Source organism: Brassica oleracea, chromosome C3 (genome assembly GCF_000695525.1).
Source record: "Brassica oleracea var. oleracea cultivar TO1000 chromosome C3, BOL, whole genome shotgun sequence".
NCBI classification, from domain to species: domain Eukaryota; kingdom Viridiplantae; phylum Streptophyta; class Magnoliopsida; order Brassicales; family Brassicaceae; genus Brassica; species Brassica oleracea.
In genome coordinates this window covers 1,923,264-1,949,448 of record NC_027750.1, presented here as the reverse complement: position 1 = coordinate 1,949,448, position 26,185 = coordinate 1,923,264, and the positions used below count along the sequence as shown (strand labels likewise).

General features: G+C 40.0%; 8 protein-coding genes across 9 annotated transcripts; 4 read left to right on the top strand and 4 right to left on the bottom strand.

Annotated features, from left to right (window-relative positions):
- Positions 1–216: 216 nt before the first annotated feature.
- Positions 217–1,950, top strand: LOC106335116 (protein ATAF2-like). The gene is made up of 3 exons (XM_013773546.1): positions 217–481; positions 566–846; positions 1,377–1,950. The coding sequence occupies exons 1-3, from the start codon at positions 322–324 to the stop codon at positions 1,779–1,781; spliced, it is 846 nt and encodes a 281-aa protein (XP_013629000.1). The 5' UTR covers positions 217–321; the 3' UTR covers positions 1,782–1,950.
- A 545-nt stretch (positions 1,951–2,495) lies between these two features.
- On the bottom strand, positions 2,496–5,268 carry LOC106335115 (ATP synthase subunit beta-3, mitochondrial-like). Its single transcript, XM_013773545.1, has 9 exons — positions 4,739–5,268; positions 4,499–4,574; positions 4,332–4,420; positions 4,126–4,243; positions 3,941–4,044; positions 3,682–3,840; positions 3,364–3,588; positions 2,948–3,259; positions 2,496–2,859 (listed from the first exon to the last, which is right to left on the bottom strand). Exons 1-9 carry the CDS (start codon positions 5,210–5,212, stop codon positions 2,746–2,748), a joined length of 1,671 nt encoding a protein of 556 aa, XP_013628999.1. The 5' UTR covers positions 5,213–5,268; the 3' UTR covers positions 2,496–2,745.
- Positions 5,269–5,985: 717 nt separating this feature from the next.
- Positions 5,986–8,755, top strand: LOC106335923 (ATP synthase subunit beta-2, mitochondrial-like). Its single transcript, XM_013774609.1, has 9 exons — positions 5,986–6,487; positions 6,678–6,753; positions 6,841–6,929; positions 7,021–7,138; positions 7,224–7,327; positions 7,428–7,586; positions 7,684–7,908; positions 8,010–8,321; positions 8,400–8,755. The coding sequence occupies exons 1-9, from the start codon at positions 6,017–6,019 to the stop codon at positions 8,511–8,513; spliced, it is 1,668 nt and encodes a 555-aa protein (XP_013630063.1). The 5' UTR covers positions 5,986–6,016; the 3' UTR covers positions 8,514–8,755.
- Positions 8,756–10,752: 1,997 nt separating this feature from the next.
- LOC106335354 (DDT domain-containing protein DDB_G0282237-like) lies at positions 10,753–14,910 on the top strand. Its single transcript, XM_013773861.1, has 11 exons — positions 10,753–10,917; positions 11,548–11,667; positions 11,914–12,086; positions 12,212–12,621; positions 12,754–12,832; positions 12,924–13,270; positions 13,380–13,831; positions 13,923–14,094; positions 14,173–14,334; positions 14,426–14,514; positions 14,611–14,910. The coding sequence occupies exons 2-11, from the start codon at positions 11,555–11,557 to the stop codon at positions 14,759–14,761; spliced, it is 2,148 nt and encodes a 715-aa protein (XP_013629315.1). The 5' UTR covers positions 10,753–10,917; positions 11,548–11,554; the 3' UTR covers positions 14,762–14,910.
- Positions 14,884–17,424, bottom strand: LOC106335355 (serine/threonine-protein kinase SRK2G). Its single transcript, XM_013773862.1, has 9 exons — positions 17,079–17,424; positions 16,828–16,902; positions 16,656–16,757; positions 16,519–16,572; positions 16,341–16,433; positions 16,088–16,180; positions 15,720–15,824; positions 15,529–15,627; positions 14,884–15,451 (listed from the first exon to the last, which is right to left on the bottom strand). The coding sequence occupies exons 1-9, from the start codon at positions 17,196–17,198 to the stop codon at positions 15,104–15,106; spliced, it is 1,089 nt and encodes a 362-aa protein (XP_013629316.1). The 5' UTR covers positions 17,199–17,424; the 3' UTR covers positions 14,884–15,103.
- A 903-nt stretch (positions 17,425–18,327) lies between these two features.
- On the top strand, positions 18,328–20,701 carry LOC106334770 (calumenin-A). Its single transcript, XM_013773127.1, has 8 exons — positions 18,328–18,818; positions 19,283–19,485; positions 19,685–19,787; positions 19,881–19,946; positions 20,028–20,201; positions 20,285–20,381; positions 20,466–20,605; positions 20,686–20,701. The coding sequence occupies exons 1-7, from the start codon at positions 18,436–18,438 to the stop codon at positions 20,592–20,594; spliced, it is 1,155 nt and encodes a 384-aa protein (XP_013628581.1). The 5' UTR covers positions 18,328–18,435; the 3' UTR covers positions 20,595–20,605; positions 20,686–20,701.
- Positions 20,702–20,934: 233 nt separating this feature from the next.
- On the bottom strand, positions 20,935–23,806 carry LOC106334769 (pyruvate kinase, cytosolic isozyme-like). 2 transcript variants are annotated; one of them, XM_013773125.1, is made up of 5 exons: positions 23,716–23,802; positions 23,587–23,638; positions 23,192–23,498; positions 22,648–23,109; positions 20,935–21,943 (listed from the first exon to the last, which is right to left on the bottom strand). In XM_013773125.1, exons 3-5 carry the CDS (start codon positions 23,447–23,449, stop codon positions 21,131–21,133), a joined length of 1,533 nt encoding a protein of 510 aa, XP_013628579.1. In that variant the 5' UTR covers positions 23,450–23,498; positions 23,587–23,638; positions 23,716–23,802; the 3' UTR covers positions 20,935–21,130. The 2 variants fall into 2 exon arrangements, with proteins under 2 accessions (XP_013628579.1, XP_013628580.1); XM_013773126.1 differs by lacking the exon at positions 23,587–23,638 and having other exon boundaries at positions 23,716–23,806.
- Positions 23,807–23,872: 66 nt separating this feature from the next.
- On the bottom strand, positions 23,873–25,240 carry LOC106334771 (transcription elongation factor SPT4 homolog 1). The gene is made up of 5 exons (XM_013773128.1): positions 25,139–25,240; positions 24,991–25,082; positions 24,691–24,746; positions 24,301–24,362; positions 23,873–24,173 (listed from the first exon to the last, which is right to left on the bottom strand). The coding sequence occupies exons 1-5, from the start codon at positions 25,226–25,228 to the stop codon at positions 24,123–24,125; spliced, it is 351 nt and encodes a 116-aa protein (XP_013628582.1). The 5' UTR covers positions 25,229–25,240; the 3' UTR covers positions 23,873–24,122.
- Between the last annotated feature and the right edge of the window lie 945 nt (positions 25,241–26,185).

Sequence of the window (26,185 nt, the reverse complement as noted above, 5' to 3'; positions counted from 1 at the left end):
TACAAAGGGTACAGGTGACGGAAGCAATGACATCATCACTGCTTTCATTAAGTCGACCGTCCACTAAGACTACGCCACGTACGTCAACGGTCAGCGTGGAACAGAAAACAGTATCGTTTACCGCACGTGCGTACAACCTCCACATGCCATCATCTGTTTTCTTAATTAAAATTAATTAAATTTCGGCGATTCTCGTCCTCTTATAAAACCTTCGTCGCCTCCCACTCATCTCCTCGATTCCAACCTTCACCAGACGATTACGAACCCAGATACTCGAAGAACGCAACGAGAGAAAAAAAAAAAGAAAGAAACTTTTGGAGAATGAAAGCAGAGCTGAACTTACCAGCAGGATTCCGATTCCACCCCACAGACGAAGAGCTAGTGAGATTCTACCTGATCCGTAAATGCGCGTCGGAGCAGATCTCAGCTCCGGTCATCGCCGAAATCGACCTCTACAAGTTCAATCCTTGGGAGCTTCCAGGTAAATTCATGGGTTTCTGATCATTTTGCAAAATTTCTCGAGAATCGTTGTTAATCGACGAGAGATTCGTTGTTCTTATTACAGAGATGTCTCTGTACGGAGATAAAGAGTGGTACTTTTTCTCGCCACGAGACCGGAAATACCCAAACGGCTCGCGTCCTAACCGGGCGGCAGGAGCCGGTTATTGGAAAGCCACCGGAGCTGATAAACCGATCGGTAAACCGAAGACGTTGGGGATAAAGAAAGCTCTCGTGTTCTACGCTGGGAAAGCTCCCAAAGGGATTAAAACGAATTGGATTATGCATGAGTATCGCCTCGCTAATGTTGATAGATCGGCTTCTGTTAGCAAAAAGAACAACCTACGAGTATGTTCTGTCTTTAAAAAATGTTCCGTCTTTTTTTGCTCAAAAAAGTATATTAATAAATATTATTTAAAAAAAAAAAAATTTTGCTCCAAAAAATAAATAATCTATTATCTTAATTTTTTAAAAGGGCAAATCTCCAAAATAGCACATTTCTAAGTTTATATCACAAAATAACATTCAAAAACTAAAATGACCAAAATAGCACCTTTCTAAGTTTATCCTTTGAAAATTTTAATTTTTTTATTTTTCAAAATTTGAAATCATCTCCAAAACCTCATTTCTCAACTTTAAACCCTAAACCCTAAATCCTAAACCCTACCCTTTAATTCTAAACCCTAAGTTTGTGACTTTTGATAAAACATTAAGTGCTATTTTTGTGACTTTTGACCTTGAGTACTAGTTTGGGAACAAAAAAATTGATTTAGTGCTATCTTTTTCTTTTCTCTTTTTTTTTTTCTGTTTTTACTTCCTTTGTGAATGTTTTGATGTTTTCAGATTGTTGACTTTCTTGTTATGTGTTTTGTTAACAGCTTGATGATTGGGTGTTATGCCGAATCTACAATAAGAAAGGAACCATGGAGAAGTACTACCCTGCTGATGAGAAACCGAGGACCATGACGGATCAGTCATCATCGTCGCCTTTTGATACATCGGTGTCGACATTGCAAGAGGAGGATTCGAGCAGCTCGGGGGGTCACGGTCATGTGGTATCACCTGATGCTAAGGAAGTTCAGAGCGAGCCTAAATGGAGAGAGCTTGAGGATGCTTTGGAGGCTTTTGATTCTTCCATGTTTGGTGGTTGCTCCATGGATATGTTGCAGAGCGATGCTTATATACCTCAGTTCATGCATCAGCCTACCGATTGTTTCACAACCTTACAGGATCCGTTTGAGCAGAAACCGTTTTTGAACTGGAGTTTTGCTCCACAGGGGTGAAAAGGAAGAGATGTTGGTGTTGTGATGTGGTAGAGAGAAGTTCTCAATCATTTGTTTCTTAGTAGTAAAAAAAGATTGTATAGTGTTGATAGTTCTTAGCATCAATGTCTCATTGATAGGCAAATTCTTGTAATTTCATTATATGAAAATATACACATTCTTCAGGATAGTGTTCCACTCATGTAGATACCGATGAAGATATTATATAACTTAACCTTTACTCCAAAACCAACATTTAGTTTTTGAATCTTCATATTTGCGTACATACGTTGTGATTTCCTCAAATACCTTTTGTCTTACGTCATGAAATCTTTCGACTCTCTTCTTCTTGGTCAAAGCTGTGTCGAGTCATTTGCTTATACCTTCCATTTCACATCCTTTAAACCAAGGCTTCACCAAAGCAATCGATGATCTCAGAGAGCTGGTTTTCTATAATTTGAGTTAACTTCCTCTGTTCTTCGCAGCTTTCTCGTAACCAAAAATGAATCAGAACTGTTCTTCATCAGCTCAAAAACATACCAAATGACACAAGTGACAAGGATATTTGTCGTCTGCTAGTATTTTATCTGCACTGTTTCGGCATTTTCCTATCACATACTTACAAACGCAGACACACACAGTTGAATGTCTTCTTTTCTTACTGACTTCGGTTTTAGAGTCCGGTTTGTATTTATAAACAAACAAATCAGAAGCATTCTCATCGGATCTCCATCCTTACAGTACGAAATTGTCATTTCAAGTGGGGAGAGATTGAAAACATTTGTCTCCTTTATTCCAAATCAAAAACTACAACGAATGAATCTGTTTTTTCTTCGTACTATCTCTCACTCACAATGATGTAAATCACAATGCGTCCGCAGCTCAGCCTAAAACATTGCCTTTGTTTTTCTTTTCGTTATTGTCAACAAAAAAAAAGATGAAGATGTGAAGTATTAAGCATCCAGAAGAGGTGAATCAAGCTCTCTTAAGCTGCTGCCTCCTTGGAGATCTTCTCTGCCTTAGCAACCACCTCGTCAATGCCACCAACCATGTAGAATGATTGTTCAGGAAGATCATCGTACTTACCATCCAGCAAGCCCTGCAACAATTAACATTTCATATGAGCTAAGCTAATAATATAGCAAACAATCATGGAGAAGCGAAGAAAGTTATTACGGCATATATACCTGGAAACTGTTGATGTTTTCCTTGAGGTCTACGTATTTTCCGGGGGCACCCGTGAAGATCTCAGCAACATGGAATGGCTGACTCAAGAATCTCTGGATCTTACGAGCACGAGCAACAGTCAGCTTGTCATCTTCACTTAGCTCATCCATTCCGAGAATGGCAATAATATCTTGCAGATTCTTGTAGTTCTGTAGCACTTTTTGCACACCACGAGCTGTGTTGTAGTGCTCCTCTCCCAGAATGTGAGGCGAGAGCATACGAGATGTTGAATCCAGAGGATCCACAGCAGGATAGATACCAAGCTCAGAAATCTTCAAATAAAACAGACAAATGTCTATAGATGTCAGTTAATGGAACTTCAAAAAAAAAAAAAAAAAAATCTGAAAATAATCATCATGAGGAGACAAATTCTCACCTGTCTTGAGAGCACAGTTGTGGCATCCAAGTGAGCGAAGGTTGTGGCTGGAGCAGGATCTGTCAAATCGTCAGCAGGAACATAGATGGCTTGGACTGATGTGATGGAACCTTTCTTGGTGGTTGTGATTCGCTCTTGAAGAGCACCAAGATCAGATGCCAGAGTTGGCTGGTAACCGACAGCAGATGGGATACGTCCGAGCAAAGCAGACACTTCAGAGTTGGCCTATATATGAGAGTACACCACGTTACATGTACAGCCTCTTCATCAGTAAATGGCATAAATGCGCTGAGAGATAAAGCAAAGAACGATGCTCACCTGAGTGAAACGGAAAATGTTATCAATGAAGAGCAACACATCTTGGCCTTCGGCATCACGGAAATACTCAGCAACAGTCAAACCGGTAAGTCCAACACGGGCACGGGCACCCGGGGGCTCGTTCATTTGTCCATACACAAGAGCACATTTGCTCTCAGACTGTTGGATGGGAAAAGAAAGAGAATTTAGCAAAAAGATCAATCAAATGCCATTTGCCAGAGAACAGAAAGGTGAAGGCGAATCCAAATTATTTGTAAACCTGCTTCTCGCCTAGCTTGATGACACCACTCTCAATCATTTCTCGGTACAAGTCATTGCCTTCACGGGTTCGCTCTCCCACACCAGCAAACACGGAGAAACCACCTGTTTATCAAAAGAAACGAATCAATAAAACAAACTGAAGTACCATTGAGAAATAGCTTAAAAAGCCTTGAGAATACATACCATGAGCTTTCGCTACATTGTTAATCAGCTCCATAATGAGCACAGTTTTCCCAACACCAGCACCACCAAAGAGTCCAATCTTTCCTCCTCTTTGGTAAGGAGCAAGCAGATCAACAACCTAAGGACAAACAACAAACAACAATAATGAGCACAGAACACGAAAGACAACACGTGGGAACAACAATGAGCTAGGACCCATAATCTACCTTAATTCCAGTAGCCAGAATCTCTTGCCCCGTAGCTAGATCAACTAAAGCCGGAGCATCTCTGTGGATGGGTAAGTAATGCTCGGTCTCTGGAAGAACAAGAGCAAATTATCATAACAGATTCACATAAAGTGAGACATAGATTAAGTATGGCTTAGACTTCTTACTAATTTCGCCTCTCTCGTCAATGGGTTCTCCAAGAACGTTCATGATACGTCCAAGGGTGGCCCTCCCAACAGGAACCTACGCAAACAGATAACATCAAAAACATGAATCTAACAGAAAGAACGAGACTTTCGGAAAGTCAATGGTCAGATACATCAGATCATAAACCAAACCGATTCACAGATCTAAACCAATTAGATTAAATTAGCCACAGATCTAAACCAATATCACAAGCTCCTTACAGTGATCGGAGCGCCAGTGTTGAGCACGCGCCTCCCACGAACAAGCCCCTCGGTACCATCCATAGCAATAGTCCTCACAACATTCTGACCCAAATGATGAGACACCTCAAGCACCAGCCTCGTGGGGTGATCCTGCACCTCGAGAGACGTCATGATCGGAGGCAGACCTTCCTGATCCTCGAATCTCACATCGACAATGGCACCGATGACCTGGCAGACCTTCCCGACCGCGCCTTTTCCGCCGTAATCGTACGTCTTCTTCGCCGCCTCATCCTTAGCTGGAGAAGACGACGACGGCGGAGGAGCCGGGGAAGAGGTCGAATACTCGGCGACACGGCCGAGGAGGGGAGCGAGGCGACGCGCGGGACCTGGTGATGGTAGCCTAGGGCTGCGGCTACCGAGCAAGGAGGATTTGGAATTGGATCTGGACTGAGATGAACGGAGGAGCGATGATAAGATTCGTCGACTCGCCATCACTGAGATCGAGAGAGAAAGAAAGAGAGCGGCTAGGGTTGTAAAATGAAATGTTCGTTGCGCTCCTCTCTATAACCAACGTAGTTACGTAGACCACTTCTTCAGTGACACGTGTTTTTAGTTCTGTGGTGACACGTGTGATTTCCTGGTTTTTTTTTCCATATCAAGCCATTCGTTCGGACGAAATAATCAAAACATGGTAATAAATTTCGACATTTCGGACAGCAAGAAAACAAAATGCAAATATATTAAAGGATTGATGTATTCAAAATTAAATGTATTTTTTCTATTACTTTCTAATTTTAGTTTTAATTATTAGTTTAATATTGTTGTTTCTCCAATAAAATTTAACCATTCATGTCTATGTTTTGATTTATATTAATTATTAAACTTTACAACAAACTTTTAAATACGAACATTAAAATTTAAATATCAATCTTTTAAATTCAGAAGGGAGAGTATATATGAACATTTTGTAAATTATTTGTGCTTGGCATGATCCTTTATAAAAATCAGACTTTGACCTCTAAGAATATAATTTTGTTAATCTGAAGCTCAATTTAGAATCCCCAAAGGTCACTTTCTTAATTATAGTCATTGCCCTCTTGGTCCTAAAGTTTCCAACTTCCCATGGTCAATTTTTTGATCAAAAAAGAAGAAGAAGAAGATTTTCAATTAAAAAACATAGGCCCATGAAAGCCCACTATAAAAGCCCATCAGATACAACGAGTGAAGTTCAGATCCAGGTTCTTATATTTACCCTAGCATCTTACTCTCCCACTCAACACATACGACAACAAACTCATGGCGTCTCGGAGAGTCTTATCATCACTTCTCCGTTCATCTTCATCCGGCAGATCCGCCGCCAAATTCACCAGCCGTAACCCTAGGATCCCGTCTCCTTCCCCCGCTCGCTGCGCCGCTCCTTTCGGCAACCTCCTCGGCCGCGTCGCGGAATATTCGACCTCTTCCCCAGCTCCGCCATCGTCTGCTGCCCCAGCTAAGGATGAGGCGAAGAAGACTTACGATTACGGTGGCAAAGGCGCGATCGGGAAGGTTTGCCAGGTTATTGGCGCCATTGTCGATGTGGGATTCGAAGATCAGGAGGGATTGCCTCCGATCATGACGTCACTCGAGGTGCAGGATCACCCGACGAGGCTGGTGCTTGAGGTGTCTCATCACTTGGGTCAGAATGTTGTGAGGACTATTGCTATGGATGGTACTGAGGGGCTTGTTCGTGGGAGGCGCGTGCTCAACACTGGCGCTCCGATTACCGTAAGTATATTTGATTTGGATAGATCTGGAATCAATGAGTCAATTCTAGGTCTAGATCTGTGTGATTTGATTCATCGAGTGAGTCCTTACCATTAACGTTGACTTTGTCGAGATTCACTTTTTTTCTTTTGAAAGTTTGTTACTTTGGTGAATGTAGAGGACTAATCGTTTCTTTGTTCTCATTTTGAAGGTTCCTGTTGGAAGAGCTACTCTTGGACGTATTATGAATGTTCTTGGGGAACCAATTGATGAGAGAGGCGAGATTAGTAAGTAGTCTTAGCCAAACCTTTAATCAGTGTCTCTCACTTTCTGCGGGCCTGTCATGACAATGTGATTTTTTTTTTGTTGTTTAGAGACCGAGCACTACCTACCTATTCACAGGGATGCTCCAGCTTTGGTTGATCTAGCCACTGGGCAAGAGATTCTTGCCACTGGTATTAAGGTAGATTCCGGGCTCTAGCTCTCTCTTCTTTGTATAGGTTACATGTCCTGTTGTTCATGTTCCAAGCTAATATTTTATGCTTTCGTTCCAGGTTGTTGATCTGCTTGCTCCTTACCAGAGAGGAGGGAAGATTGGGCTCTTTGGTGGTGCTGGTGTCGGGAAAACTGTGCTTATTATGGAGCTGATTAACAATGTCGCAAAAGCTCATGGTACGTATTCTCAAGGTTTATAAAGTAGTTTCTATGGTGGTGCTCCAGTTTTAGTTTATTAATTGGTACTTCTTGTGATGAACAGGTGGTTTCTCTGTGTTTGCTGGTGTGGGAGAACGAACCCGTGAAGGGAATGACTTGTACAGAGAAATGATTGAGAGTGGTGTCATCAAGCTAGGCGAGAAGCAGGTTTACAAATAATTTGGATTCGCCTTCACCTTTCTTTTTTTTTCCTGCAAATGGTATTTGAGTGATCTTTGGTAGTAAATTATGTTTCTCATCTGAACAGTCTGAGAGCAAATGTGCGCTTGTGTATGGACAAATGAACGAGCCCCCGGGTGCCCGTGCCCGTGTTGGACTTACTGGTCTGACCGTTGCTGAGTATTTCCGTGATGCCGAAGGCCAAGATGTCTTGCTTTTCATTGATAACATTTTCCGTTTCACTCAGGTGAGACTTGTTGTTTCTTTTTTTGTCTCTCAGCACATGTTTGGCTTACATAGATGAAGAGCTTGTAAACTTAACTCCGTTTAATTCTCATGTGTAGGCCAACTCGGAAGTGTCTGCTCTGCTCGGACGTATCCCATCTGCTGTTGGTTACCAGCCAACTCTGGCTTCTGATCTTGGTGCTCTTCAAGAGCGTATCACAACCACCAAGAAAGGTTCCATCACATCAGTCCAAGCCATCTATGTTCCTGCTGACGATCTGACAGATCCTGCACCAGCCACAACTTTTGCTCACTTGGATGCCACAACTGTGCTCTCGAGACAGGTTTGAATTTGTCTACTGGTGATTATATTTTTCAGATTTTTTGGTTAAAGGCTCATAAAGCTGCATCTTTATACGCTTTTTTTTTCCTTTCCAATTTGAAGATTTCTGAGCTTGGTATCTATCCTGCTGTGGATCCTCTGGATTCAACATCCCGTATGCTCTCGCCTCACATTTTGGGTGAGGAGCACTACAACACGGCTCGTGGTGTGCAGAAGGTGCTACAAAACTACAAGAATCTGCAAGATATTATTGCCATTCTGGGAATGGATGAGCTGAGTGAAGATGACAAGCTGACTGTTGCCCGTGCTCGTAAGATCCAGAGATTCTTGAGTCAGCCATTCCATGTTGCTGAGATCTTCACGGGTGCCCCGGGAAAATACGTCGACCTTAAGGAAAACATCAACAGTTTCCAGGTATATATATATCCTTATGACTTTCTTTCCTTCCCTACTCCATGGTTGTTTGCTTATATGAATTGTTGATTGTTGCAGGGGTTGCTAGATGGTAAGTACGATGATCTTCCAGAACAATCATTTTACATGGTTGGTGGAATCGACGAGGTGGTTGCCAAGGCAGAGAAGATCTCCAAGGAGGCAGCAGCTTAAGGAGATGCTTAGTACTTCTCTTTTCTTCTTTTGTTGACAATAACGAAAAAAAAAACAATGCTTTAGGCAGTGCAGCTAATGCATTGCGATTCCCATCATTTGTGAGTGTGAGAGCTGCGAGATCATGCTGAACGAACTTACTCACTCACTGTTACTCAAATTTTTGGTTCTTTTGCTTCTTTTACTTGTTGAAATAAAAGTTAAGACTTGCATATTCTAATTGCAGTGTATTATTAATGATTTATTGAACTGTTGTCTCTTTCGTCCAAGTCTTAATATTGATCAACAGTGTGAATTGAAACCATCTTATGCAATATAGCATCCATTTGAGACGGGTCAGGTCAGATTCTGGTGGGCTGACCCGGATAGCATGTGGCTCAGCATTCTCTTAAAGAACAATTTTTTTTTTCCTAACCGTAAACAGAGTCTACAGTACACACAGTGCCACGGCCATGGCTTCTGCTACTGCAGACAATCCCTTCTACATTACGGAGATATTGGATGCAATTGTACAAAGGATACCTCCACCTCGTGATACTGCAGACAATCTCTTCAGAGCCTTGATTTTTGACAGGGTTGCACTTGTTGTTTCATCCATAATTACTTTAAGCGTAGAGTCTTAAGTTATAGTGTTGTATGATGATTGGGATGGTCATTGGCTTGTCAAATCAGTTCCAGTTCCGTCTGTCTTGATTAGTCACAACTACACAGTGTTTACATGTTAAACTACTTGTATTTTTCTTCCACAATACATTTGTATGCAGTTATTATGATCCATATCGTGGCGTCATTGTATACTTTCGAGTTATTGATGGGAAAGTGAAGAAAGGTGACAGGATTCTTTTCATGGCAAGCGGAAAGGTTTTTTCTTTTCTTTCTCTACTCTGGTCTACATGTCTTTCCATTTGATTAAGATAGTTCTCCTTGTGCAAAAAGAATTGAATGTAATTTGTGAATGTCTGCTTTTCATGGTCTATGCTGTTAAGGTTTATGTGCAGTGTTATTCAGTAATTATTTCAGGACCAAGGGATATGCTAGCATGGAATACTCAGTTATTGGGTTAGTTCCACCAATTTTATTGATCTGTGTCATCTCTTAGTGAGGCAGCATGTCTTTGGTTTTTGGTGATTATCTTAGAAGCTTGTCATCTTCATTTCTTATAATACTTGTGCAGGTACAGGGAAAGCGATCTGATAAAACTTGATATTCTGATTAATGCTGAATTGGTGGAACCTTTGTCAACCATTGTACACAGAGACAAGGTTATTAACTTTTTAATCAGACTTTTGTGAACTTATCATAAATACACATCTACCAGTATTTTAGGATTGAGTTATATAAGAGTCTTTTCCTCACAGTACCGTGGACTCATTTTGAACTATGCTTCCAGGCATATTCCGTTGGGAGAGCTTTGACTCAAAAACTCAAAGAGCTTATTCCGCGACAAATGTTTAAAGTGCCTATCCAGGTATTTACATTTTAACCTTTTATAAATCATGTAATTTCGCTGCTGAATAACTAGTTCCCTTTCATTAAAGTATGAAATAGCCACCACCTGGCCTGTCTCCTTTCATTAAAGTATGAAATAGCCACCACCTGGCCTGATATGGAAACTCTTTAACCGTCTGAGCCTGAGCTCTTCTTGTATTACCAGAACTCTTTCCGGTATCAATAGGATTCTGAATTTTTTTTAAAAAATGATCTCTGATCTTGTAAAATATGATTCATTGAGGTGGAGATATTTCCCGGAAGAAGAAGCTGCTTAAGAAACAGGCGGCAGGGAAGGAGAGAATGAAAGCCATAGGCAGAGTTGATGTACCTCAAGAAGCTTTCATGGCCGTCCTCAAACTTGAAAAGGAGGTTTTGTAGAAACACTCGATAAAGATTCATTACATTATATATATTTCATTTGATGATGATCGCTTTGTATTATTATGCAAACTATATTCACCTAATGCAATTTTGTTCACGAATTTAAATTGTTGACAAAATGATATTTTTCAAAAAAAAAAAAAAAAAACTATTTCACCTTAAATCCTTAAAAAGTTTTAAATTTGTGGCTACTTTTTTTGATAATATTAGTCCAACATACACGGTGAAAACGAATTGGTAAGAAAATTTTAAAGCCGACGAGGCCCACAGATGTAAGGCCCAGTATATCCATGTAATGGGCCGATTTGATTAATGGGAAAGGAAATAACGTACACATAAATAAGGGGAGAGTTAAATACACATGAAGTCTTCGTCGTATTCCCATAAGGAACGACGACTGACCCCAGCAGCTGAGAACGAGAGAGAGAGAGAGAGACTAGAGATCTAAGCAGCTGTTTCGTTCTTCGTGTGATACCTCTCTCTCTCTCTCTCTCTCCGTCGACCGACGCATTCCGAGCTCCATACATTCTCTGTAAGATTCGACTCCCCTCTCTCTCTTTCTCGATGTTAATTCTGGCGGGAAAATCAATCGTCTTGTACGTTGTCGTCGTGTGCGATTTTGTTTTCTTCGTTGTGAGCTTAGCATTGGGTTTCGAATTCGTCGTGTGTGTGTGTTCTTCCATGTTGCATTTGATTTGCTTTTCTGGGTGTGTAATTGTATCATCGGTTTCGCCTTCTCGGTGATTTTCTGGATTCTCCGAAATGGATTCTTGATCTTGATCTTGATCTTGATGTTATGGTTTTTATTTCGTTGGTTTCACTCGGTGAATGGGGGTTCAGATCGTTTCTGCTGAATTCGATTGGGATGCTATAGTTCTAGGGTTTATTGCTGTTTCTATTTCTGCATTGCTTATCCTGAACTTCCTTTTTTCCACTTGCTTCTCTATCGTCTCTCTCGAATCAGGCCTTGAGATTAGAAACATCTCTAGGGATCATTTGCCTATAGCGTTAAGTATCTGGTATCCAGTGCTTACATTTTCCACTTTGGTAAGAAGTTTTCTGCAATGTGACAGAAACACTCTTGCTTTTGCTTGCTTGGATGACCTCTGCTGCGACTTCATTTCCTTAGTGTTTATGGATTGTTTTTTTTGTACAACCACAGGAGGAGGATGCCTCTACTAAAAAAGAAGCCACATAGACTGCTGGAGCCCCCAAACGGCTTGGAGCCACGAGATCTTGTTTATCAAGTTCGTCTCACAAAGGAGATTTTCCGAGATTATCAGTATCCTTCTTCTAATAGCTGTTTGGGTTTCTGATTTAGAGAAAAAAGAGACGATTTTTTAATACTTATGTTTTTAATATTTTCCTTCCTGTATGTGTAGAGGAATTATAAATACACTTGATATCTGCCATGCTGTTTCATTCTGGAACCTCCTTCATTTATATTATCTTTCAAAGGCTTGGTTGTTCATGTTTACCAGTGCAGATGCTGCGTCAGAACCATTTGTTTGCTTAACTTAAAACACAGATTGTACTTGACGAGGATTAATCTGTATCGCCAGCGAGTTTGGACATGTAAATCTACCGGTAAAACTAGCTTGACCTACGGGGAGGCCTTAGAGTCAGAAAAACTGACAAGCAAGAAGGTTCAAACTCCGCCCCGAGAGCTACTGGCACCTGCTTTACGTATCATCCAGTTCAGTAAGTTCTTAACCCTTTCCTAGGTTCTGATATAATTGTGTGAGAGTCTTTACGTATCATCCAGTTCAGTAAGCTCTTGTCTTGTTTTGGCACTATTTCTGATTTTTTTCTTCCATTTTGTATAGGCACACTCTCATTGAAAGATCTTGCTGACACAATAGCGACCAAGCTGCAAAGTTGTTTCTTTACTGGTGCGGAGTTGTATGCGAACAGGGATGGCGAATTGCATCCATGCAGAATCTTGGAGATGGTAACAGATGAGGATGGTGAACCTCAGTATAAGTTAGGCTTCCTTGACAAAGATAAGGAAATAAATGAGAGCGCAGTGCTGTCTGGGGAGGATCTTTCATGGAAGAAATTTCCATTTAGTAGAAATTTTCTCAAGTCTTTCATTCGGGAGTCCACATGCCGCAGTATACCTTGGGTAGTTAATGAATATCTGGCTAAAGCACATGGAATCTCTAGAAAGATTCCCAAGGAACTTCATGACAAATATGTCTTTCAGAATGGAGAACTGGTTCAGCAAAGGAAGCAGGTAGATGTGAAGTATAACACCATATAATAATTTTGTAGCGTTGATTATTAATTAGTCTACGTACTAATCGGTTAGCGTTGATTAATAATTAGTCTACGTACTAATCGGTTTCATCTCATCGCTAAACTATAGGACGATAAAACCGGAAGTGAAAACGGAAAAAGAAAGAGAGCAGAAAATGAAAGTCATGTTGCAGAGCAGACACATAGAGGTAGCTTTGCATTGATGCTCTGCAATTCATCATGCAACTTTCCTGTGTACATTTTATACTGATTTGTCGTTGTTGGTTATTTTCTTTCCAGATGTTAATGAGTCAGAGAAAGAGTCTATCATATATCCAATTGAAGATTTACTGTTGCCACCTGATCGTGATGATGCTGATATCACTAAGCGTCCTCGGCTTTCACGGGATTTTAATGTTTCTATGGATTGTGCTGGGGATCTTCTTATGGTCTGGGACTTTTGTTCCTCGTTTGGTCGGCAGCTGCATCTATGGCGATTTTCTCTTGAGGACTTTGAAAATGCTCTTTGCCACAAGGAGAGTAATTCGGTTCTGATTATGGAAGTGCATGCCTGTCTTTTCCGATTCCTCATCAATGAAGACGGTGATAAATTCAAAGCTTTAAAGAGAAGGAGTCGCAAGTCAAAGGTCAGATCTTCATCTCATCCTTGCTTTAACAAGTGGCCAGCCTTGTGATGTTTTGAAGTTTCCTTTTGTGATTGATGCCTGCTTGTTGCTTCATTTCAAATGATTTCAGATAACATTGATCACTTGGACAGAGTATCTATGTGACTTCTTGGAATCAGTTGACACTCCTGATTTGTGCTTTGACATTGGAACAATCAAACGGGGACATTATGGTCTACTGGACCCCAATGTAAAATTGAAAATCCTAAGGGAGTTAGTGAACCATATAGCTGAAACAGTTGCGTTCAAGGGGGAAATAGACAAGCTTGTTGAACAACGGCATATCCTTGGAGCTGCTAGAAGGGAAGAAGCATTGGCGGAAGCCCGAATGAAAAGAGAGGAGAAAGAAGGCTCCAAAACTGGCGAGGAATCTGATGGAGTTTTAGATAACAGCAGGTTAGAGAACAAGAAAAATAGCCCACAAATAACGGAAAGCAGCAGAAAGAAAGAGAGCTTTGCGTGGGAAATCAAGATGGAAAATGGGTCTGTTTCTTCGAAAAGAAATGAAATATCAGAGAAAAGGTTTGGCTTATCCTATTTTTACGCATATGCAGAACTTTTGTTTTTATCAGACCACTTGGGAGCTCATCATTTTTTCTTATGGTTGTGATAGGCTTATGGGGAATGTCTATCTGAGAAAGCACAAACGGCAGAAGACGGATACAAAAATCACATCAAAGGAGGAGGAAGAAGAGGTGAAAGAAATTTCGGGGAAGAAGCAGGGTGGAAAATCTTCAAGTGAAGATGAGAAGGGAACATTGGAAAGGAGGGGACCTGAACAGAGGGTTGAGTCCTTCCCATTGTAATTATTTTTGATGTGTGCTTTGACCAATCAAGTCTGAAATTTTTGTGTTTACATGCAGAGGCAACATTATGAAGGAGAGATGGAGAAAATAGTCATACGTACAAACCCATTGGGTAAAGATCGGAACTACAACAGGTACTGGTGGTTCCGAAGCGATGGGAGGATATTTGTTGAGGATTCTGATTGCAAAGAATGGGGCTATTATACCTCCAAGGAAGAGGTATCATCAAGTCACATGGCTCATTTCTTTGTTTGATCATTTAATTGCATAGATCTTGTTCAAAATTGTGTTTTTGTTTCTTGAAATCCAGCTCGATGCATTGATGCGATCACTAAACCGTAAAGGAGAGAGGGAACTGTCATTACATATGCAGCTAGAGAAATTCTATGACAGAATATGGTCAGTTTAGAGAAGCTTCCCACTTCTATTTTGCATTATGTGTGATGCAGTCTCGTTGTCTTTTTGTGTGTGATGGATTTAAACTGTTATCTGCAGCTCTACACTACAAAAGAGGACGAAGGACATTGCTGAGGACATAGAAATGGAAGAAGCAGTGGTTAGGAGATCTACCCGTGTAAGAGCTCTACTTCATGAAAATCCAGCTAGTGCCTTCATGCGATATGTTAACAAGTGGAAAGAGGAGTAAACATTAGCAGAATTAGATTCTGATATTAGAAAAGCTTTTGTAGTTGCAGCCATAGACGGAATAGTTCCGGATTGAACATTTTGTAGGAAAAAATTATTGCCATTGAACAAGCAAAAAGCAAATGCTTAACAGAGAGATCATTTTTCTTATCATCCTAATATTTGATCCCTTGTGCTTCATAATCACTGACCACTCTCTGAAGATCCGACAGCATTTTTTGAGTTATGTTCAGAACCACTAGACAGTTAAAGAAACGAGAACGTGTTCAGACATCAAATCGAAAAAGTGAAAATAACATGTACTAAGAAGTTTACTCCTTTGGACTTTGAAAGAATTTACAGATCATTTTCTTTCTTCTTGAGCTTTGTCAGGCTCTTGACAAGACGAATGTACCTCTTTGACATGCTTCTCGTATTCATCTTCTTCATCTTCTTCCATTTCAGCTTCAACGTCCTCTTCATCATCTTCGTCTTCTTCCTCCGCCGTCCCTGATCCCAAGCTTTTGCTAACACTAGAAGATGAAGCTGGATTCCTTGCTTCTCCAACTATCTTCATTATGTCCTCTATGCTTTGAAGAGAATAGCTCGTGTTGTCTCTCTTATAATACACCGCTTGAGCCGACTCCACCAGCTCCTTTGGCAAATTCTTTAAGTACCAAGGATGATTCTTGATCTCCTTAAGCGTGATTCTCTGTCAATAATATTATTGACAATCAGAACTGTAACAATTCCTGGCTACAAGTTAAAGTTTGAAAATGGTTTAGGTACCTTGGCGGGGTTAGTGACGAATATGCGAGAGAGAAGGTGTTTGCATTCCTGAGATATGTGAACGTAGTCCGGGATCTTGTATTGTATAGCCATTATACGCTGAAGAATACCATTTGAATTGTTACATTACTTAGACATTGGGGCAATAAGAAGAGTTAGTTTGAAAAATGCAGTTGATTGTTGTGAGTTACTTGGATTGTTTTCCTGAAGTTCTTTGGATCATTAGGGTCCTCGAATGGGTAGGCTCCGACCAGCATCACATAAAGGGTTACTCCACATGACCACACATCCGCATGCTACAAAAAAAAAACACACAGCCATATGAGTGCAATAGCCAGTCTATGTGCAGAGGTTGGTCCATTTAAACCTTATTAGAATCACAGAACAACCTGAAAAGTTTTACACAGACCCAGTACAAAGTATATATAAAATCTACTAATAGTATCTCTGAGCAGTCCTTTAACTTTTATTTTCTCATATTTTTACCTAAACGAGATTTATCTGCTTACTTTGACAACCAATCATGTGTTAATGACAAAGACATGAGTAGTAGTGGTACCTTGCCATCATATTCTCTCCGGGAAAGAACTTCAGGTGCTATGTATGCTGGAGTTCCAACAGTCGATTTAGGCCTAGAATGTAGTATAGATGACTACACAACAAAAAATAAACAAAACGGATTGAGGATAAGACTGAAAACAGGACAAGACTACAAGAATTAAGAGATGAGTGAATAGACAATGATAATCTGTTACAGATTGAGGAGTGAGATCAATGAGAAAATAAGAAAAGGGAAATGAATGAGTAGACACCTTAGAGTAACCAAAGTCACAGATTTTCAAAAGCGGAGCAGGGCTCCCATCAAGCAGTGTGTTCTCAAGCTTCAGATCTCTGTGGCATATTTGCTGCACATAAGAAAAAAAGAGAGGAGAAGTCAGTACATATTATGCAACAGAAGTGATACAGATTGTAAACGAGTCTAATACATACCAAGGAGTGGCAGTAGTCGACGCCACAAATCAGCTGTTGAAAGAAGTACCTAGCCTGGAAAGATAAAAGATCATAAACAAAACTTAACATAGATACAAAAAAGATCAAAGTCCAAGAGTTTATAAAGAGGCAATGACCTCAGCTTCACTGAATCTACCAGCAGTGCAGATTCGATCAAAGAGCTCTCCTCCAGAAGCATACTCCATCACAATGGCAAGATGAGTAGGTGTCAGCATCACCTGAAAACCAAATCAAACTAAGATCCCAAGACAGCTCTTAGATAACCAAAAAGAAAAAACTAAAACTTGCCTCCTTGAAGCGGATGATATTAGGATGCTTAAGTGATCTGTGATTGATAATCTCTCTAGCCACGTTCTCATCTATCTGCAGAGTCCATGAATCAAACATACAAACCCATCAAGTTCTCACCTTTTTCCCTCCAAATCTCACTCAAAAGATCATACTTTTCTATAACAGCCACTGAGCTCTAACAGCAAAACCCCTTAAGAATCATAAACCCAATAGTAAGTTAAGAAACAGAGGAGGAGGAAAGGGCCAACCTTTCGGCCTCTCTCGATGTATTTCATGGCAACAAGCTCTTTAGTCTCCTTGTGCTTTAGAAGGCGAGCCACACCGAAGTTTCCAGTTCCCAGATCCTTCACAACCTCGTACTTGTCCATCTTTCCAAATCAACAGTATCAGATCAGAGTAAGTATCTATCAATCCACTTATATCATAGGAATTTGAGAATCTGAGAAAGCGAAGCGAATTGAGAATCGACAAGAAATGATGACATCCACATGTGTTGTTTTGTGCATCGATGGAGGCGTAGACAAAGGGAGATGGTAGATGGGATTGGACCACGTGGTGGAAGCTTAAGCTCAGTTCTCGATGACCAGCTTAAAGTTGAGTGCAACGCTAATGTTAGTCATTAATGAGACAGCTTAGCTGCGGTATGCTTTAATGATATTTAACTAAGCTAGTTCTATTATATTATTCTATATTTATTTTATTCCTAAAAGGCATAAACTAAAATCATTTGAATCATTGAATGTAACTGATCTAATCTTCTGCAGATATATCGAAATAAACATAAATTTAAATCTGTTCTAGTTTCCTCCCCTAAAAAAATAAATATTTTAGAGAAATTTTGATTGAAAAATATTTTTATTTACATTTATATTAACTTTACTAATTAATAATAATAAACTATAAAGTTCAAAAATATTTATATTTGTTAAATATCAATTGGTTGAAAATTATAAAAACAAAATAATATATTTATAATAATATTTTATTTTTATACATAAATCTAAAATAAGTACTCCTTCCAACACCGTTCCAAACTAATGAATGTTTTAGAATTTTTATGCATATTAAAAAAGAAAAAAAATTAATTTTAATTATACATACGTTATTTTTGTGCTTAGTTATTTTCAATAACTTTTAGGCTTTGAATGGTGACTAAGGAACGAAAGGGAACACTGAATTCCTTATCATTCCCAAAAAAAATCACCATTCAAAAGGAATAGTTTTTCCTTCTTGTTCCTCCCCATTCTTTTTTTTGTAGAGAAATATAGAACAAAATCATTCCTTGCTAAATTTGATAAGGAACAAGCATTCCTTTTCATTTCTGCAATTTTATTCCTATACATTCCTTTCCTATTCGTTCCTCGTGTTCCCGAAAAGGTCACCAGTCGGAGCCTTAGCTTAATGTTGTAAAGGTTAACAGTTTATTACCATTATTATATTGAAAAAAATGGATCATTCATAAATCCGAGATACACTAAAATGTAAATATATCATAAATCCAAAATAAAAATAAAATTTATTCAGAAAGACTCTATCTTGCAGCTGTAACAGATCTAGTAAAAACCTCAACTTCCAAGCTCAGATTCATTCATTCATTCATTCAGCATGAGCAAAGCTTCGGTGATACTCTACATCACCGTAGGGATCCTCGTCCTCTTCCTCGTCTCCTACTCCCCTAAGAACAAGACCGACCACGATCACCACCACCACCACGGCGGCGGTCACAACCAACACCACCGCCTCAAACTCCGCTCTTCCTTCAACTTCAAACCCACTCGCCACGATCCGATCCCCTTCGACCCCCTCGTCGCCGACATGGAGCGCCGCCGCGAGGATAAGGAGTGGGAGCGGCAGCACATTGACCATTCTCACCCCGAGCTAGCGACTCATGATCCTGCGCCTGGTCACGAGTCGCAGCCCGAGTGGGAGGACTTTATGGATGCGGAGGATTACTTGAATGATGAGGAGAAGTTCAATGTCACCGATAGGTTCTTTAAATTCCACATCTTTTGGTTTTAAAAATCCAATCTTTAATTTCCTTTGTGATCTTCTTCTCAGGCTATGTGGATTAGTTTAGTAGTTACTTAGTTAGCAGTTTGATTTTTTTTTTTTTTAAATTGATACTTTAATTTCCTTTGTGATCTTCTCAGGCTATGGGGATTAGCTTAGTACTTACTAGTTGCAGTTTTGGTTTTAAAAATGCAAACTTTAATTTCATTTGTGAATTGTGATCTTCTCAGGCTATGGGAGATTAGTTTAGTAGTTACTAGTTAGCAGTTTGATTTTTTTTTAAAATTGATACTTTAATTTCATTTGTGATCTTTTCTTAGGCTATGGGGGATTAGTTTAGTACTTACTTAGTTAGCAGTTAATTGATACTTTAATTTCATTTTGTGATGATTTTCTTAGGCTAGAGCATTGATTAGTTGAGGTTTGATTTGGTGCTTTGCAGGTTGATATCTTTGTTTCCGAAGCTTGATGTTTCTCCTACGGATGGGTTTGTGACTGAGAGTGAATTGACCGAGTGGAACATGCAGTCTTCTGCTAAGGAGGTCATGCACAGGACTCAGAGAGATATGGATGTTCATGATAGAAACAAGGATGGTTTTATCTCTTTCTCTGAGTATGAGCCTCCCTCTTGGGTCCGCAACTCTGGTGAGCTGACTAGAGTCTGTGTGCTACTTGCTATTTTCATGCAGGACTTGTTAGATGAATAAGTTAATCATGATAAATGAAAGCTTTCTTCTTTTAGTAACCTCTGATTGATTGCAATTTGCAACAGACTTAGGCATGTAGAGTAAAACAAAATCTCACTTAGGAGGACTGCTAATGACTTAGTTATAAAAAATTTCAGGTAATGATACATTTGGCTATAACATGGGTTGGTGGAAGGAGGAGCATTTTAATGCTTCAGATGCAAATGGTGATGGTTTACTGAACTTAACAGAGTTCAACGAGTAAGTGTTTTTGTCTCCCATTGATTAGAAGCAACCTTTCATCAAAAAGATATCTTGTCATAATGCTCTTGCTGGTTGATTCTTTCCCTATAGCTTTCTTCATCCTGCTGATACCAAGAACCATAAGTTGCTGTTATGGTTGTGCAAGGAGGAAGTAAGGTACTGTAGTGTATCCATATATTATTGGCATAGCTTTTAAAGAACACTTGTTTTAGCTTTCTTCTCCTTCCCTTTTTGCAGAGAAAGAGATTCAGATAAAGATGGTAAGATCGGTTTCGAAGAGTTTTACCACGGCCTCTTTGACACTGTGAGGAACTACGAAGAAGACAATCACAACGCCACGCATCCTTATCATGACTTACCTGAAGGCCCTGCAAAGCAGTTGTTTTCTCAGCTTGACAAAGACGGTGACGGGTACGTAACTTGAGAAGAGTACACATCATGACAAACATTTCTGTATGCATCCCTTAACATAGCTTCCTCTCACTTCTCTGCAGGTACTTATCAGACGCTGAATTGCTTCCCATCATCAGTAAAATCCATCCTACCGAGCATTACTACGCAAAACAACAAGCTGATTATATTATATCACAGGTGCATAATCACTTTTCAAAACAAATGGCTTTAGTTTGATGTTATATTGCTCAAACGTTATATTGTTCTCTCTTATCTTACCAGGCGGATTCAGACAAAGATGGACGTCTGACTTTGGCAGAGATGATTGAGCATCCATACGTCTTCTACAGTGCCATTTTTAACGAAGATGACTCTGATGATGACTACGGCTTCCATGACGAGTTTCGTTAGTGTCACGATGAGTAAGCATCTGCCACATCCCTGGCTTTATTATTCAATCTGTTAAAACTTCAGACACTAATCGATCTATTGCATGTTACAGAAAACAGTGGAAGCAATAACATCAGGCGCAATACGTTATAACAACCAACCCCTTTCAGAACAGGTGATCTCAGTTACATCAGGCTTCATTGTTTAATCTTCTCTCTCCCACGGCGGCTGATTAACTGATGATTTAGAAGTTAGAATAGTATTTATGATTCTAAACATCTGAAAGAAACATACTTCTCTTTACATTTTGTTTCAATCTTTTATGCATTGCTTTCTCCATCTTTGTATGTTATTATATTACTAAAACCTTAATGCTTAAACTTTTATAAGCAAAGCTTATTAAGAGAAACAGTGTTGTACATCAAAAGTAGGTGGTAATCCATACAAAAGGGAGAGAGATGTCTTAACAGTACATCTTTATTTCAAGCAACGAAGTTAACTCTCAGTTTATGATTGCCAACAATCATAAGCACTCCAAGAGCCATTCTTTTATTTCTTCACTTCACCACACAGATCTTAATAACCGAGGCAACTCCGATACGGTGCAGCGCCACAACAGCATCACCATGGTTGCACAGTCCTCTCTTCACAGCTGACTTCAAAGCGGATTCAATGATAACCTCCGTGGACTCGCTATCCGTCGCCTTCGCAGATCCTTCAGCCAACATAGGGATCAAGCCTCTGTATATCAAACTGTGTCTTGCAGGCGACTCGTCACTACAAGTCCAGTCAAAGGAATCAGTGGTCATTACTGGTACAACCACCGAAAGAATCGGAACAGAGGGTCTGTACTTAGCTACAAGCTTAGCTGTTGAGCCTCCGCGAGTCAACACAATGATGAGCTTCGCATGCGCTTTGTTCGCAGCCCTTACAGCTGACGATGCAAGACTCTCCAACGGGCTCATTGGAACCGGAGTTGCTCTGATCCTCTCTTTGAAGATTGTGTTGTAGTCAAGCGAGCTTTCTGCTTCAATGCATATCTTGGCCATGACTTTCACAGCTATCTCCGGATAAGCTCCTGCTGCGCTCTCTCCGCTGAGCATCACGCAGTCTGTGCCGTCGAGGACGGCGTTTGCAACGTCTGTGGCTTCAGCACGCGTTGGCCTTGGTGATTTGATCATTGACTCGAGCATCTGAGTGGCTGTGACCACTGGTTTGCCTGCGAGGTTGCACTTGTAGATCATCAGCTTCTGAGCCAAGAAGATCTTCTCTATGGGAATCTCCATCCCGAGATCACCACGAGCAACCATGAAGGCATCTGTTTCGCGCAGTATCTCATCAAAGTTAATCACTCCTTCTTGGTTCTCAACCTTCAAATATAAAACACCAAAACCAAAAGTCAGGTCTATGCCTCAATATATACATAAAGTTAGGTCTGCGGTTATTAACTGAACCCAATCTGCCGGATTGTACCGAAAAGTTCGAAGTTTGGATTTCGGTTCGGTTTTAAGGTTTGGTCCAATTCGGCTACTAAAAGAAAGTTGGGTTTCGGTTCGGTTTTCTAAAAAAGAATTACCAAACAAAACCAATTTTAACCAAAATTCTAAACCAAACTAACCTAAATTCGAACCGAAATAAATTAACTTCGTTTTATCAGATTTTCTTCAATTTAAACCGAAAATTTAATCAAAAACTCTAACCGAAAACCAAACTGAACCAAACCTGCTGGACTGAACCGAAAAGTTTGGATTTCGGTTCGGTTATAAGGTTTGGTTCAATTTGGAAAAAGAAGTTGGTTTTCGGTTCAGTCATCAGTTAGTTCGGTTTTCTATAAAAAAATTACCAAACAGAACCAATTTTAACCAAAATTCTAAACCAAACTAACCTAAATTCGAACCCAAATAAAATAACTTGGATCTTTCAGATTTTATTCAATTTAAACCGAAAATTTAACCAACAACTCTAACCGAAAACCAAACCGATTTCGACCGACCCGAACTAACCAGATTCCGAACTAACCGAACCCGCGGGCCTACATAAAATGCAATGCCACAAGTGAAAGAATTCGAAGTACCTTTGACATCAGCATTATGCTTTTAGCATGAGAACCAAGAACCCTCCTGACATTAACAAGATCCGAACCTTTACGAACAAAAGAAAGCGCAATCATATCGATGCTGTTTGGAACACCCCAACCCATAATATCTTCAACGTCCTTCTCAGTCAGAGTGGGGAGATCAACAACGACACCGGGGAGATTCACGTTCTTTCTCTCGCCAAGCATCGCCGTGTTTTCGCACCGGCACCTGACAGTTCCAGACTCGGGATCACATGACAGGACCGCTAGACTTATGCTTCCATCCGCACAGAGAATGGTGTTTCCGGGCTTCACATCTAAGGGAAGCTTCTTATAGCTCATGGAGATCGTCGTCTCGTCTCCTAGAATGTCGTAGTCGGTGGTGATGGTGATCTCTTGGCCTTCCTTGAGTTGTATAGGGTTCCCATCTTTCAAGAAACCAGTACGAATCTCAGGCCCCTGCAGATTCAAACAAGAGGAATCAGATGCTGATTTGACTCTAAAGATGGTTAGATAGATGAAAGACTTTTGTTTTTAATACCTTTGTGTCAAGCATGACAGCAGCGAGAATGCCAGTGTTTTGCATAGCGGTGCGGAGGTTGTCGAGTGTGCCCTGGTGGTACTCATGGCTTCCATGAGAGAAGTTGAAGCGAGCAACGTTCATACCGGCTCTGAGAAGCTTTTCGATCATAGGAACAGTGCGAGAAGCTGGTCCTAGAGTGCAAACAATCTTGGTTTTGGGGATCCTCCCATCGTTAGGTAGCTCCTTCAATATCCCTTCAATGTCTATGTTCGACATTTTTCAACAGAACCCACTAAACACAGTCAACTATTTCTTGTTTCTTCCCCTGCAATGGATAACACTCAGACCTATCAACAAAAGGAGAAGGTAGCTAATTGTACACAGAAGCAAACATAAGTTCAACAGATTCTCACCGAACCAAACAGAGAATTAAAGGAAGTCAACACGTCAAAAGGACCGGAGCATCTAAGATTTTGGATCCAGGACATAGAACATAAGGTAGATTAGAGATGAAATCGGAGAGAGAGAGAGAGAGGTTTTACCTTATTAGCTCCGATTCTGGATGTGTTGTCGTGTCGGAACAAGAACAACCTCTTGTTTTTTCGGGTTGGACTTGTGTGATGACTCTGTTTTTGAGTATTAAATAATATCTACAATAAAATTAGCTTTTGTGAAACGAAGTTGGTAGCGACAGCCACGTGAACTCGAATTTTAAATTTATATAAAAAGGATATTCTTTTATATATCCAATTTGTTTTTTTTTTCGTAATATTGTTTTCCGGAGGTTATCAAATGAGTTGCAAGAGATGTTCTTTTGTTGGCAAAACAAAGATATGTAATCATGAAACATAGTTAACTAAACTACTTCCGTTGATAGCCTCCATGTATTCACACACTCAGGCTTCTTGAAGCTGATGTCCACATGAAGACAGTGTTGATGAAAAGGGCTTCAAATGCGTTTTGGCGGAATGTACTGAACTCGCTCTTCTTGGCATAGTGACTGTACAACAAGTGAAAAATAAAAGAAAATGAGAACACTCGTTATGAAACATGGATCCCTTATTCTTAGGAGTTTGAAAACCAGAACTAAGGATTGCTTATTATATAGCCGATCAAAGTACATTTACCTGCATGTCCTCTGAGAGTGTCTCTGAGACAGCAAGAGCGTAGCAACCAGGAGCAAATTTACCTGTAAACAAGAATATCACAACGTGTTAGAACTAACTTCCGTCTCAAATAAGGCTCCGAGAATATAGCAACATCAAAGCCTACTATTCGGACGAAGAAAACTAGAATTATCAATGCAGTCACCACTCAAACGACAGTTAATAGGAGATCTAAACCGGAGTTTGGCTGAAAGAGTTTTTCACTGTATACACATCTATGAAACGGTCGGTATATATATATTTTCACATACAAAATCTCTAGATGTGATGAACTTTAGCAATAATATCAAAAGTCAAGTGTAATGGTTGGACAAAGAGAACAAGTTAAAAGTGTAATTGCTTTTAACATACCAATTCTTAACCATCTCGCCGCCCAACTTCTACGTGGATCCATCATAGAGATTGTACTGCAAAAACAAAAAACAATCATAACAGAGGTATTAGCAGATATGTACACTACCTCTCTCTTTCTCACTGTTAACTTTTTTTTTTTTTAATTTGACATGAAACAAGTTAAAAAGCAGCAAACTTTAGGTCACTTCCACATTGAAATCACAATTTGCAACGCATTATTCTTCTTATCAATAAGCATCGACTATATGAACAATGTCCAGTAAATTCAAATTTTGAGGATTCGAAATTAGGTCATACCCGTTGAAATTAGGGGTGGTAACATCGACGATACGCTCGGGATCCTCCTCTATCTTGAAGAATGGACAATTCTCGCACCCAGAATCCCTAAACTGTTGGAGAAACCATATTAATATATCGCAAGATAAATAAACACAGCCGATGATACCTGATCGTAGGTTTTGACGAGGCGGCATCGAAGACAAGCCCTGAGCTCGTGGCCGAAACTCGTCGGAATCTGAGCAGCCACTTCTCCCATTCTGATTCGAGCAAAGACGGAACGATAAATTTTTCACTTCCGTTTAAAAACTTAAATACTCATCACCGTTTCTCTGAAGTGGGCCTCAATATATTGGGCTCGGTGGGCCCATAACGTTGTCTAAAATATTAGACTTGGGAGGAAGCAAGAAACTGGTTGTGCATTGTGGTTGTTAACAAAATAAGATGTCATCAGATTCATATGGTATACACGAAGGAACCATCGTGTCATTTGCTAAGATGACAGAAGAAGTCTGTTTGTGATGCTTTACTTGGGGTTTTGTATTATATTCAATTATACCCCAAAAAAATACTAAGGTTTGCGATCTTTTGAGTTAAATTCAAAACGCCTATACAAAGCAAAAAAAAACTATACAAAACTTTGTCAGGTGGAGCCTGGAGTGGAGGCGAGGTTCCCCATCTTCCTTCTGATTCAACCACATAGACATGCCCATTCCTGAGCCCTACTGCAAACTGGTCAGTCACTCTCCGTTGGATGTGCTGCGATCACTATTACTCTTGAGCTGCAAAGACCACACACATTTCATCAATACATACGTCAGAAGCTATTAATATTTGATACTTAGAGACTAAAAAGAGAATAATAGTTACCTTGGATTCGAAGGCAAGTAAGCTGTTGGATTAATCCGACATCTCAGTCTGAGATTTGACGCAGTGAGGACATTGACAGTGCCGTCTTCAAAGCTCACAAAGATTGACTTGCTATCACCGTATCAAATATTATTAGCTTCTGCGTATGTATTTGATGAGATGTGTGTGGGTTTTGTAGCTCAAGAGTAAATCCTCTAGTGATCGCAACTCATCCATCGGAGAGTGACCAGTTTGCAGTAGGGCTCAGTAATGGCCATGTCTATGTGGTTGAACCATCGGAATCAGAAGGAAAATGGGGAACCTCGCCTCCAGGCTCCACCTGACAACTTCAAAGTTTTTGTATGGT